At 44.1% G+C, this 11,979-nt stretch overlaps 1 protein-coding gene across 4 annotated transcripts; it reads left to right on the top strand.

Moving 5' to 3' along the window:
* Positions 1 to 1,596: 1,596 nt before the first annotated feature.
* DNAAF2 (dynein axonemal assembly factor 2) lies at positions 1,597 to 11,572 on the top strand. 4 transcript variants are annotated; one of them, XR_013521166.1, is made up of 3 exons: positions 1,597 to 3,268; positions 8,231 to 8,374; positions 10,749 to 11,572. XR_013521166.1 is itself a non-coding variant. In XM_035260430.3 (3 exons), exons 1-3 carry the CDS (start codon positions 1,747 to 1,749, stop codon positions 11,253 to 11,255), a joined length of 2,529 nt encoding a protein of 842 aa, XP_035116321.2. In that variant the 5' UTR covers positions 1,597 to 1,746; the 3' UTR covers positions 11,256 to 11,572. The 4 variants fall into 4 exon arrangements, 3 of the variants coding, with proteins under 3 accessions (XP_035116321.2, XP_035116322.2, XP_035116323.1); XM_035260430.3 differs by having other exon boundaries at positions 1,597 to 3,624; XM_035260432.3 differs by having other exon boundaries at positions 2,912 to 3,268.
* The last annotated feature ends 407 nt before the right edge of the window (positions 11,573 to 11,979 follow it).

Below are 11,979 nucleotides of genomic sequence, written 5' to 3'. Positions count from 1 at the left end.
AATGGGGAGAGCCATACCCTAAAGCAAGAAAATACCCAATATAAACCATGGTTTTAAAAAAAAACCCAGCCAGGAATGGTGGCTCATGCCTGTAATCCCAGCACTTTGGGAGACTGATATGGGTGGATCACCTGAGGTCAGGAGCGGGAGACCAGCCTGGCCAACATGGTGAAACCCCAACTCTACTGAAAATACAAAAATTAGCCGGACATGGTGGCAGGTGACTATAATATCAGTTACTTGGGAGGATGAGGCAGGGAGAAATGCTTGAACCCAGGAGGCAGTGCAGTGAGCTGAGATTGCACCACTGCACTCCAGCCTGGGCAACAGAGCAAGACTCGGCCTCAAGGAAAAAAAAAATGTTTTGGAGCTAGTGTGGAGGCTCAAGCCTGTAATCCTGTTATCTCACCACTCTGGAAGGCTGAGGCAGGATGATCATTTGAGTCCAGCAATTGGAGACCAGCATAGGTAACATAATAAGACCCCCATCTCTACAAAAACTAAAAAATTAGCCAGGCATGGTAGCACATACCTGTAGTCCCAGTTACTTGGGGGGCTGAGGCAGGAGGACTGCTTGAGCCCAGGAGGTTGAAGCTGCACTCCAGCATGGGCAAGAGGAGAACCTATCTCAAAAATACATACATACATATGTAAATAATTAAATGATGTTGATATAATTGCAAAACTGCTCTCTAGAATTATCTTACTGAAGTCTGTTCCCACCCTAAGGAAATACAGTAGTTGTAAGAATCTTCCATATTTTGGTAGTTTACATGTGGTATATTTGCATTTTATTATTAATGAAGTTAAAGTTTTTAAGTCCATGGACCACTGGTAATTATTTATGAATGGCCTGCCCATATGTCTTGCCCCAAATGAGTTTTTACTGGGTAAATATTATAGTGGAATTGCCAGAAAATGCAAAGGAGGTACACCGAAACTGAAATGTTGGCCGGGCGCCGTAGCTCACACCTGTAATCCCAGCATTTTGGGAGGCTGAGGCGGGCGGATCACCTGAGGTCAGGAGTTCAAAACCAGCCTGGCCAACATGGTGGAACCCTGTTTCTACTAAAAATACAAAAATTAGCCGGGTGTGGTAGCAGGCGCCTGTAATCCCAGCTACTCAGGAGGCTGAGGCAGGACAATTGCCTGAACCTGGAAGGCGGAGGTTGCAGTGAGCCGAGATCACGCCATTGCATTCTAGCCTGGGAGACAGCGAGACTCCATCTCAGAAAAAAAAATAAAGAAAAAGATTGAAATGTTAGTTTAGCAAAGTGAAGAAAAGTAGCTAAACAGGTTTGAATTAGCCTGTTGATACACTGGCTATATGACCTTCGTCCAGCTTCTCAGATCTCGTTTGTGAAATAGAGACGAGGTTTATCTTCAAGTGGTGTGAACAATGAATGGGATAATGTACATACTGCTGGAAATTATGACAGTTACTACAACAGTTATTCTGCAGAAGTAACTGTACCATGGAATAGGTATATAAAACAGAGAAAGTACGGTGGTGGGTTGGTTTGAAAAAATTAAGAGGCTATTCCTGGCATTTCCGCTATTCCACCATTTCTATCCCTCCTCCCGAATGTTAGTGGTGTCACTATGGCAACAAGCACGCGCTGCTCAAGGCTCAATTTTCCAGCCGTTACCGACACTCTCCGCTGCCCAGAGATTGTGAGGCGCATCCCCCCAACTCAGTTTCAGACTGATCGCCCTTGGCCCAAGGACTAGGAGCCACAGGGCAGTATGGCCAAAGTGGCGGCCTCCTCGTCGCTGGAGGACTTGGACCTGAGCGGAGAGGAGGTCCAGCGGCTCACCTCCGCCTTCCAGGACCCGGAGTTCCGGCGAATGTTCTCCCAGTATGCCAAGGAACTCACCGACCCCGAGAACCGGCGACGCTACGAGGCAGAGATCACCATGCTGGAGCGTGAGCGAGGGGTGGAGGTGCGGTTCGTGCACCCAGAGCCGGGCCATGTGCTTCGCACCAGCCTGGACGGAGCGCGGCGCTGCTTCGTGAACGTCTGCAGCAACGAGCTGGTGGGCGCACCCAGCAGCCGGCCCGGCTCCAGGGGCGACCAGGGCGCAGCGCCTGGCAGCCACTGGTTCCTGCCCTACAGCCTGGCGCCCGGCCGCGAGTACGCGGGACGCAGTAGAACCCGCTACATGGTCTACGACGTGGTCTTCCATCCAGACGCGCTCGCACTGGCCCGGCGACACGAGGGCTTCCGTCAGATGCTGGACACCACGGCCCTAGAGGCAGTTGAGAAGCAATTCGGCGTGAAGCTAGACCGCAGGAATGCCAAGACCCTGAAGGTCAAATATAAGGGGACCCGGGAGGCAGCGGTGCTGCGCACGCCCCTGCCCGGGGGCATCCCGGCCAGGCCCGAAGGGGAGCCGAAGGGTCCTCTCCCGGACTTCCCCTACCCCTACCAGTACCCGGCAGCCGCCGGAAACTCTGCAGCTCCCGGGCCCCGGGCGCCCTCTCCTCCGGAAGCGGCCTTGCAGCCCGCCCCCACCGAGCCTCGCTACAGCGTGGTGCAGCGCCACCACGTGGACTTCCAAGATTACCGCTGCTCCCGGGACTCAGTCCCGAGCCCAGTGCCCCACGAGCTAGTGGTCACGATCGAACTGCCGTTGTTGCGCTCAGCCGAGCAGGCGGCGCTGGAGGTGACGGGAAAGCTGCTGTGCCTCGACTCGAGGAAACCCGACTACCGGCTGCGGCTCTCGCTCCCTTACCCCGTGGACGACGGCCGCGGCAAGGCACAGTTTAACAAGGCCCGGCGGCAGCTGGTGGTAACGCTTCCAGTGGTGCTGCCGGCCGCGCGCCATGAGCCCACAGTCACCGCCGCAGCCGCGCCGGAAGAGTCCGCGGGTCTGCCCGGAACTGACAGCCAGGCCTGCACTTCCGCTCGCGAGGGGGCGGCAGGACCCGCGGGAGGTCGCGCCGAGGACCGAGGCCTCGATACCTCCGTGGCTGTGACTGCGGGCTCTGGGGTCACCACCCTGGGGGACCCCGAGGTGGCGCCCCAGCTGGCCGGCGCTGGAGAAGAGCATATCCCCGGGCTGGGGGAGCAGGACTTGAGTTGGCACGCGGGGTCGCCGCCAGGCAGCGGAGAGAAGCCATCTCCCGGAGGTGAAAGCTCACCCGGTGGTGGAGGCTCCTCTTCTATGTCCTTTCCGGGCCAAGCCTGGGAGTCTTCTGCGGGAAGAGAGAGAGCGCGCGGAGATTGCAGTGTGGAGACGCGCGTGGAGTCTGAGGGAACTGGAGGTGAGCGCTCCGCCCGCGCCATGGGTGGTCCCGGAACCGAGAGCTGGGAACCTTTGTGTCCTCCGTTACTGTGTAATCAGGACGAAGAAACCCTGACTCTGATCATTCAAGTGCCTCGGATCCAGCCGCAAAGTCTTCAAGGAGATCTGAGTCCCGTCTGGTACAAATTATGCTTCTCCACACAAGATTTAGTTTATTCCTTCTTTTTGCAATTTGCTCCAGAGAATAAATTGAGTACCATAGAACCTGTGATTAGCGTTTCTTCAAACAATGCAGTGATAGAACTGGCAAAATCTCCAGAGAGCCATGGACATTGGAGAGAGTGGTATTATGGTGTAAACAACGATTCTTTGGAGGTAACAGTTCTTTCCAGAGTCCTAATATTTGAAATATCCCATCTTATTTAAAAAATTTTCTATTACTGGCCAAACTTGGTGGCTCACGCCTGTAATCCTAGCACTTTGGGAGGCTGAGGCGGGCGGATCATGAGGTCAGGAATTCTAGACCAGCCTGGCCAATATGGTGAAATCCCGTCTCTACTAAAAGTACAAAAATTAACCGGGCGTGGCGGCGCGCGCCTGTAGTCGTAGCAACTCGGGGGGCTGAGGCAGAAGAACCGCTTGACCCTGGAAGGCAGAGGTTGCAGTAAGCTGAGATTAAGCCACTGCACTCCAGCCTGGAAGACAGAGCGAGGCTCCGTCGCAAAAAAAAAAAAAGAAAAAGAAAAAGAAAAAAAAGCTATTACAGGCACCCTTTAAGTTTATCCTAAACAAAGCATTTTCCATTATAACTTCTTGTAATGACTTGATATTGATGCACATGATGAAAGATGTCAGTGCATGTTGGACGGATTTTGAAAAAAAAAAAAAAAAAAAGAAACACGCATGGAGTCTGGTGGATGGGATTCAAATCTTCAAAGTTACCCCGAATATAGTCGTTTTTCTGAGATCCATTGAATATGAAGGAGACCATGAATGCATTTTTAGGGAGCGGTAGATCTCTGGAATTGTATGCAAAAAGTAGAGAGTGATCTCTTCCAGAGAAAAGGGCTATAATTTTAATTATAGTCTCAAAAAGGGTTTGTAACACAAGTAAGTTTAAAAAGCACTCTGTAATGGGCAACTTTGAAGCTGGTAATCATTTTTTCCGAGTTTAGAAAATAGAGCATAGGGGCTGGGCATGGTGGCTCACGCCTGTAATCCCAGCACCCAGGTAGGCCAAGGCGGGTGGATCATGAGGTCAAGAGATCCAGACCATCCTGGTCAACATGGTGAAACCCCGTCTCTACTAAAAATACAAAAAATTAGCTGGGCACGGTGGCACGTGCCTGTAATCCCAGCTACTCAGGAGGCTGAGGCAGGAGAATTGCCTGAACCCAGGAGGCGGAGGTTGTGAGCTGAGATCGCGCCATTGCACTCCAGCCTGGGTAACAAGAGTGAAATTCCATCTCAGAAAAAAAAAAAAAGAAAAAAAAACCCTCCAAAAGTGGTAAAATAAATAACTGGGCTAGATAATGTAGTTTGTTAGAATATAAAATATGAAACTGAGTATCTGTTTATGTAATCAGAAGTGGGAAATTTAGGAAAGGGCAGTTGCTTTCCTGTAATTGTTTTAGTAATTATGAAAATAACCCACAGTGTGGGAAGAAAACTTTGTTGACAAGGAATTAATAGAATATTCAATAATACATTTTAATCTGATTTTCAAGTATGCTAACATTTTAGCAAATAAACTTGATGAAAATGGGATTAGGGCAACTGTATTTTATATCTTTGAAGCCTGAAATAGATTTTTAATTACTTCACTAATTATCATATTTGCCAAGGCTGATGGAACAATAGCATCTAACTTTTTTTTTCTGGAGATGGAGTCTTGCTTTGTTGCCCAGGCTGGAGTGCAGTGGTGTGATCTCAGCTCAACCTCTGCCTTCTGGGTTCAAGAGGCAGCCTCCTGAATAGCTCTGGGATTACAGGCGCATGCCAGTACACCAGCTAATTTTTGTATTTTTAGTAGAGACGGGATTTCACCATGTTTGGTCAGGCTGGTCTCAAACTCCTGACTCTGTGATCAGCCAATCTTGGCCTCCCAAAGTGCTGGGATTATAGGTGTGAGCCACTGCACTTGGCCAGCATCTCTTTTGCTTTACTTTGTACTGGACCAGGCTCTAAGTGTTAAATTTTTGAAAAAAATCATGAGTAGTGGAACAAATGTAATAATATTATATGCATTATGCCTGTTGTGGCTTTCATGGTCAGAACTTTACAAATAAATACTATATATATGTATTGAAGTTTTCAGTGTTCACTGACAGTTTTCCTGGAGCTTCAGGCCTCTGAGATCAGTAACTTTTCCAGTTCATTAGTCATTTCATCAGTCATTAGAGTGAGAAGGCAAGTTTATGCAAATCTTCTGTATTTTAATCATAACCATTTCCATTATATCTTCCTTGAATTAACTAAAAAAAAATTTGGTGTATTATTTGTTTTTTTTGTTGTTGTTTGTTTTGTTTTTTTTTTTTGAGACGGAGTTTTGCTCTTGTTACCCAGGCTGGAGTGCAATGGTGCGATCTTGGCTCACCGCAACCTCCACCACCTGGGTTCAGGCAATTCTCCTGCCTCAGCCTCCTGAGGAGCTGGGATTACAGGCACGTGTCACCATGCCCAGCTAATTTTTTGTATTTTAGTAGAGATGGGGTTTCACCATGTTGACCAGGATGGTCTCGATCTCTTGACCTCGTGATCCACCCACCTCAACCTCCCAAAGTGCTGGGATTATAGGCTTGAGCCACCGCACCCGGCTGGTGTATTATTTATAATGATTCAAAGATGATGTCTTTTTCCAGAGGCATGAACCTTAGAAATGCTTTTGATGGGGATGCTTCTGAAACACAGTGTTATTCTGGATCTTCATATAATAGCAAGGCTAATTACTCTAAATGTAAAATATTGCTATTCCCAAGGTTGACTTTTGTTTGGTAGGTTTTCACAATTTTAAAGGGAAGAGATATAAATATATATGTAGAGAATTTATTTGGGCCAAAATAGAGGACTGCAACCTGGAAGACACATATTCAAGTTGCCCTGAATGTATGTTCTCAATAAAAGAGAACTTGAAACTTGTTTCATTCTGATATTTTCTACCTATTTAGACCAAATAATGAGCTGCATTTATTTTGTAATTATAAAATTTGCTGACATTGGGCCAGGCGTAATCCCAGCACTTTGGGAGGCCGAGGCGGGTAGATCACAAGGTCAGGAGTTCAAGACCAGCCTGGCCAACATGGTAAAATCCTGTCTCTACTAAAAATATAAAAATTAGATGGGTGGCCGGGCATGGTGGCTCACATCTATAATCCCAGCACTTTGGGAGGCCGAGGCGGGTGGATCACGAGGTCAAGATATCGAGACCATCCTGATCAACAAGGTGAAACCCCGTCTCTACGAAGAATACAAAAATTAGTTGGGCATGGTGGTGTGCACCTGTAGTCCCAGCTACTCGGGAGGCTGAGCCAGGAGAATTGCTTGAACCCAGGAGGCGGAGGTTGTGGCGAGCTGAGATCTTGCCATTGCATTCCACTCTGGGTAACAACAGCGAAACTCCGTCTCTTAAAAAAAAAAAAAAGTAGATGGGCATGGTGGTGGGCACCTGTAATCCCAGCTACTCGGGAAGCTAAGGCAGGAGAATAGCTTGAACCCAGGAGGCGGAGGCTGCAGTGAGTAGTGATCTTGCCACTATGAAGGAAAAAAGCTGGGGGGAAGAAAAAAAAAGAGCAAGACTCTGTCTCAAAAACAAGGAAGGAAAAAAAAATTGTTGAAATAAAAGTACCAAGGAAAATAGTTTATTTGGGGCAAAAATGAACTGTTTTATAAATTAAGTAATTGTAAATATGGTTAATATGGTTATTCCCCCACACCCTAACTATATACCTGTATTCACTTGACATGAACAAATTGCTTTGTGTTTGGGATTCAGGTAAAAGAGCGATTTTTGCATTTCCTAGTAATAGTTTGGAAGTCTTTTCATGTCAGCATCTTGAAATCTGCATCCTTTTTTAATTTTTTTTTTTTTTGGAGGCAGGGTCTTGCTCTGTCTCACCCAGGCTGGAGTGCAGTGGTGCAATCAATGTTCACTGCAGCCTCAGCCTTCCAGGCTCAAGTGATCCTCCCACCTCAGCCTCTGGAGTAGCTAAGACCACAGGTGCATGCCACCACTCCCAGCTAAATTTTGTATTTTTTGTAGGGGGTTTTGCCATGTTGGCCAGGCTGGTCTCGAACTTCTGGGCTCAAACAATCTGCCTGCCTTAGCCTCCTAAAGTGCTGGAATTACAGGCATGAGCCACTGTGCCCAGCCTAATGTTTTTCATAATTTACCTTTTCTCTGGAGCACAGATTCAAGTTTCCCTGAATATATGTTCTCTACTTCATTCTTATTAATAATTATACAGTTTGCTAATGTCACACTAGAGTTTCCCAGTGCTTAAAAATATAATATAGTTCTTGGCTGGGTGCCTGTAATCTTGGCTCATGCCAAGGTGGTGGTCACCTGTAATCCTAGCTACTCAGGAGGCTGAGGCAGGAGAATTGCTTGAACCCAGGAGGCGGAGGTTGCAGTGAGCCAAGATTGCACCCTACACGCCAGCATGGGCGACAGAGTAAGACTATGTCTCAAAAAACAAAAAAAAAAAAAGAAAAGAAATACTAAAAGGTCAGATTTAATAGAAAAAATACCAAAACCTCTTTCTTTTAGGTTCTTTTCCTATACATTTATGTTTGTTCAACTCTTATTGCTCTGTACAATACCAAACTTAAATTTTTCCAAGACAGCTCACGGGAATAACACTAAAATAAACATTTAAAAAAGTGTAACTCTGAACAATGTTGAGAATTTTTCTGAGCTGCTTTGAGATACAACTGTGTCAAGTATTACTTATAAGGCAGAATATTTTTTCCCTTTATATTTTAGGAAAGGTTATTTGTCAATGAAGAAAATGTTAATGAGTTTCTTGAAGAAGTCCTGAGCTCTCCATTCAAACAGTCTATGTCCTCAACCTCACCATTAATTGAAGTTCTTCAGGTTACAGATAATAAGATTCAAATTAATGCAAAGGTAAGGAATTTGGTGGGCTCTATAGCAGAGTAACTAAGCACAGAGTTACAGAGTTAAAGCCTAACAAATTATTGATTTCTTAATGTCATAACTTTAAACAAAATGTACATAATGGCTGGGCATAGTGATGTTGTGTTTTTTTTTTTCTCTTAGTTTCAAGTTTTAATCAAAGCTTGTATATAAGATTACTTCGTAGTTGCCCTTTTCCTTTCCTGATTGGCGAGATTTGGCTTTCCGTTCAAGGATCTTTTTTCGGTCTTTGTCCAGTGTTACCTGGTGGTAACCAACTTGCTGGGGTTGCCTACGTGGACAGTTGTGCCTTTTCCTGCTGCACCCATTCATGTAGATGACATATTTCTTCCTGTAAAGCTGGACTACTTTGCCAATTTGCTGACCTTTATAGTGTCTTTGTACAACCTGAACTTCATCATCCTTTCAAATGGGCATGGATTGCATGTTGTACTTCTGTCTCAGCTCTTTGGAAAGAGGGGAATACATAATACTTGCAAATGTGGGAAGGTGCATTGAAATGCCTTTAACGATTCTTGCTTTGGTCAGAAGTCAAAAAGTGATTGATCTTCATTTTGGCCACTCTTGCTTCAGTGATGGCCACAAAAGCTTTTTTTTTTTTTTTTTTCTTTTTTTTGAGATGGGAGTCTCCCTCTGTTGCCCAGGCTGGAGTGCAGTGGCATGATCTCGGCAAACTGCAACCTCTGCCTCCCAGGTTCATGGGATTCTCCTGCCTCAGCCACCCAAATAGCTGTGACTACAAGCGTGTGCCACCATGCCTGGCTAATTTTTTGTATTTTTAGTAGAGATGGGGTTTCACCGTGTTAGCCAGAATGGTCTCGATCTCCTGACCTCGTGATCCACCCACCTTGGCCTCCTGAAGTGCTAGGAGTACAGAAGTGAGCCACCTTGCCTGGCCAAGCATAGCCTTTTGACTGTGTATTTACAATGTTCTGAACACTTTACTATTTATTTTCACATAATCTCATTTAATCCCAAAATAATCCTACAATGAGGAACAAAGAGAAACTAACACTTACGAAGTTTGAGGAAGTTTGAGTACTAGTGCAGGGACATACACAGCCTTTTTTGACTCCCAAACCATGGGAACTATGTTATACAATTTGTACATTATTTCTAATTCAACCTTAATTTTGGTTATCTTTATAGTCTTCAGTATTGAAGATGCAAATAATTTAGTAACTACCACAATTGACAGACATATTATTAGAAGGGCAGCTCTGAAAAATTAGAGGAATTTAAGAAAATTCAAGAAATTCAACAATGTGCTTGTAAGAATAATTGAATTAGTCTGGTGTGGTGGTGGGTACCTGTAGTTCTAGTTACTCCGGAGGCTGAGGCAGGAGAATCGCTTTAATCCGGGAGACAGAGGTTGCAGTGAGCAGAGATCGCGCCACTGCACTCCAGCCTGAGCAACAGAGTGAGACTCTGTCTCAAAAAAAGAAAATAAAGAATAACTGTTAAAGAGTTTTGTAGACCATGTTCAAAAGTGTGGATTACTGTTGTGAAAATATAATCAGGATATTAATGCCAGGTTTATAATGTTAAAATATGACTGCTGGTAGGCTAGGCGTGGTGGCTCACGCCTGTAATCCCAGCACTTTGGGAGGCCGAGGCAGGCGGATCACCTGAGGTCAGGAGTTCAAGACACGCCTTGGCAACATGGTGAAACCCTGTCTCTACTAAAAATACAAAAATTAGTTGGGCATGGTGGTACATTCCTGTAATCCTCTCTATTTGGAAGGCTGAGGCAGAATTGTTTGAACTCGGAGGCAGAGGTTGCAGTGAGCAGAGATTGTGCTAGCCTGGGCAACAGAGTGAGACTGTCTCAAAAAAAAAAACAAAGAAACAAAAAAAAGCCATCCTTCAAATGCTGCTTGTCTTTTTTTTCTTTCTTTGCTTCTTTTTTTGACAGGGTCTCACTCTGTCACCCAGGCTTGAATGCAGTGGCACGAAATTGGCCCAGTGCAACCTCTGCCTTTCGGGTTCAAGTGATTCTCCTGCCTCAGCCTCCCAAGTAAAGGGGATTACAGGTGTGCACCACCACATCTGGCTAATTTTTGTGTTTTTAGTAGAGATGGGATTTCAGCATGTTGGTTGGCCAGGCTGGTCTCGAACTCTTGACCTCAAGTGATCTACCCACCTTGGCCTCCCAAAGTGCTGGGATCACAGGCATGAGCTACCGTGGCCACGCTGGAGGATGACTTTGACAGAGAGGCCTGGAGGTACACCTGCAGGTCTGTGAGGGCTATTACTTCAGAACTGTTAAAATTTTTATTTCCGGCAGTTACTACAATTTTGTATATTTCCAAGAATTATTAATTTGTTGTTTCTCTTGACACAGTTGCAAGAATGTAGTAACTCTGATCAGCTACAAGCAAAGGAAGAAAGAGTAAATGAAGAAAGTCATCTAACTGAAAAGGAATATATAGAACATTGTAAAACCTCGACAACTGATTCTGATTCATCTGTAGAAGTTAAAGCACTACAAATAGATAGCTTTGGTTCAGTTACATGCTTTCAACAAGAGTCTCTTGATGTTTCTCAAATGATACTTGGAAAAGCTCAGCAACCTGAGTCAAAAATGCAATCTGAATTTATAAAAGAAAAAAGTGCTACTTGCTCACATGAGGAAAAAGATAACTTAAACAAGCTAGTAATAACTGAAGAGAAAGAAATAGATGGAAATCACCTATCTTCATTACTGAACAAAACTGTAGTTCACAATGTACCTGGATTTGACAGCATAAAAGAAACCAATATGCAGGATGGTAGTGTACAGGTCATTAAAAGTCATGTGACCAATTGTGCATTCAGTTTTCAGAATTCTTTGCTATATGATTTGGATTAATTCTATATAATTTTGAACTTTAAATATTAAGGTTAAAGAATGCCTGTATCTAACATTGATTTTAAAAAAGTTTTAATTGCAATTTTGATTCTCATGGGGTAAATTGGCGATTTTTTTTTCTTGCTTCTGGGGTTTAAAGTTTCGTTATAGATAGAAGTTTTGTGATTCTTGTAATGTGTATATTTTGTATTGGAAAGTTAAACATTTAGTTTTAATACAACATATATATATATATATATATATATATATACACACACACACACTTCTGTGTTAAATTTTGCTTTCATCATTACTTGAATAAAATTTGAAAATAGTCACTAAGTTGTGTTTGTCATACAAAGTAATTCTCAAGAATGCAATTAACTGGAATTACGAGTACATGTGGAGGGGGTAGAATTTCAAAACTTTCTAAGTCTCACTAAATAGGACATATTTAAGCTTAAAATAGAGTTTAGAGGGGAAAGAACTTTATTAATCTCAACAATTATGATACAAATACACCAGAAAAAATGTAGTATTTTTCATCAACTCTATATTTTACTTTTCTGTCACACAAACTATATATATAATAGACTTAGTTATTTAATAATGATTTTGAAAATTCAGTTTTGAAGTATTTCTTGGAAGTTATTGAAATACTGAAACATCTTTCAGTTTTACAGAAAGTTAAGAGTAAAACTGGAATTTAAAAAATCTGGTAATTTGCTCTGATAGGAAAATTGCT

Source organism: Callithrix jacchus, chromosome 8 (assembly GCF_049354715.1).
Source record: "Callithrix jacchus isolate 240 chromosome 8, calJac240_pri, whole genome shotgun sequence".
Classification (NCBI taxonomy): domain Eukaryota; kingdom Metazoa; phylum Chordata; class Mammalia; order Primates; family Cebidae; genus Callithrix; species Callithrix jacchus.
Note: the sequence above shows the minus strand (reverse complement) of the source record. Positions and strands in the feature narration are given on the sequence as shown.

Bases quoted from the DNA above. Each gene is read 5' to 3' on its own strand.
- DNAAF2 (XM_035260430.3), top strand. From the start codon at position 1,747: ATGGCCAAAGTGGCGGCCTCCTCGTCGCTGGAGGACTTGGACCTGAGC. The intron at 3,625-8,230 runs GTAACAGTTCTT...TTTATATTTTAG, and splicing joins TAAACAACGATTCTTTGGAG to GAAAGGTTATTTGTCAATGA. The intron at 8,375-10,748 runs GTAAGGAATTTG...CTCTTGACACAG, and splicing joins AGATTCAAATTAATGCAAAG to TTGCAAGAATGTAGTAACTC.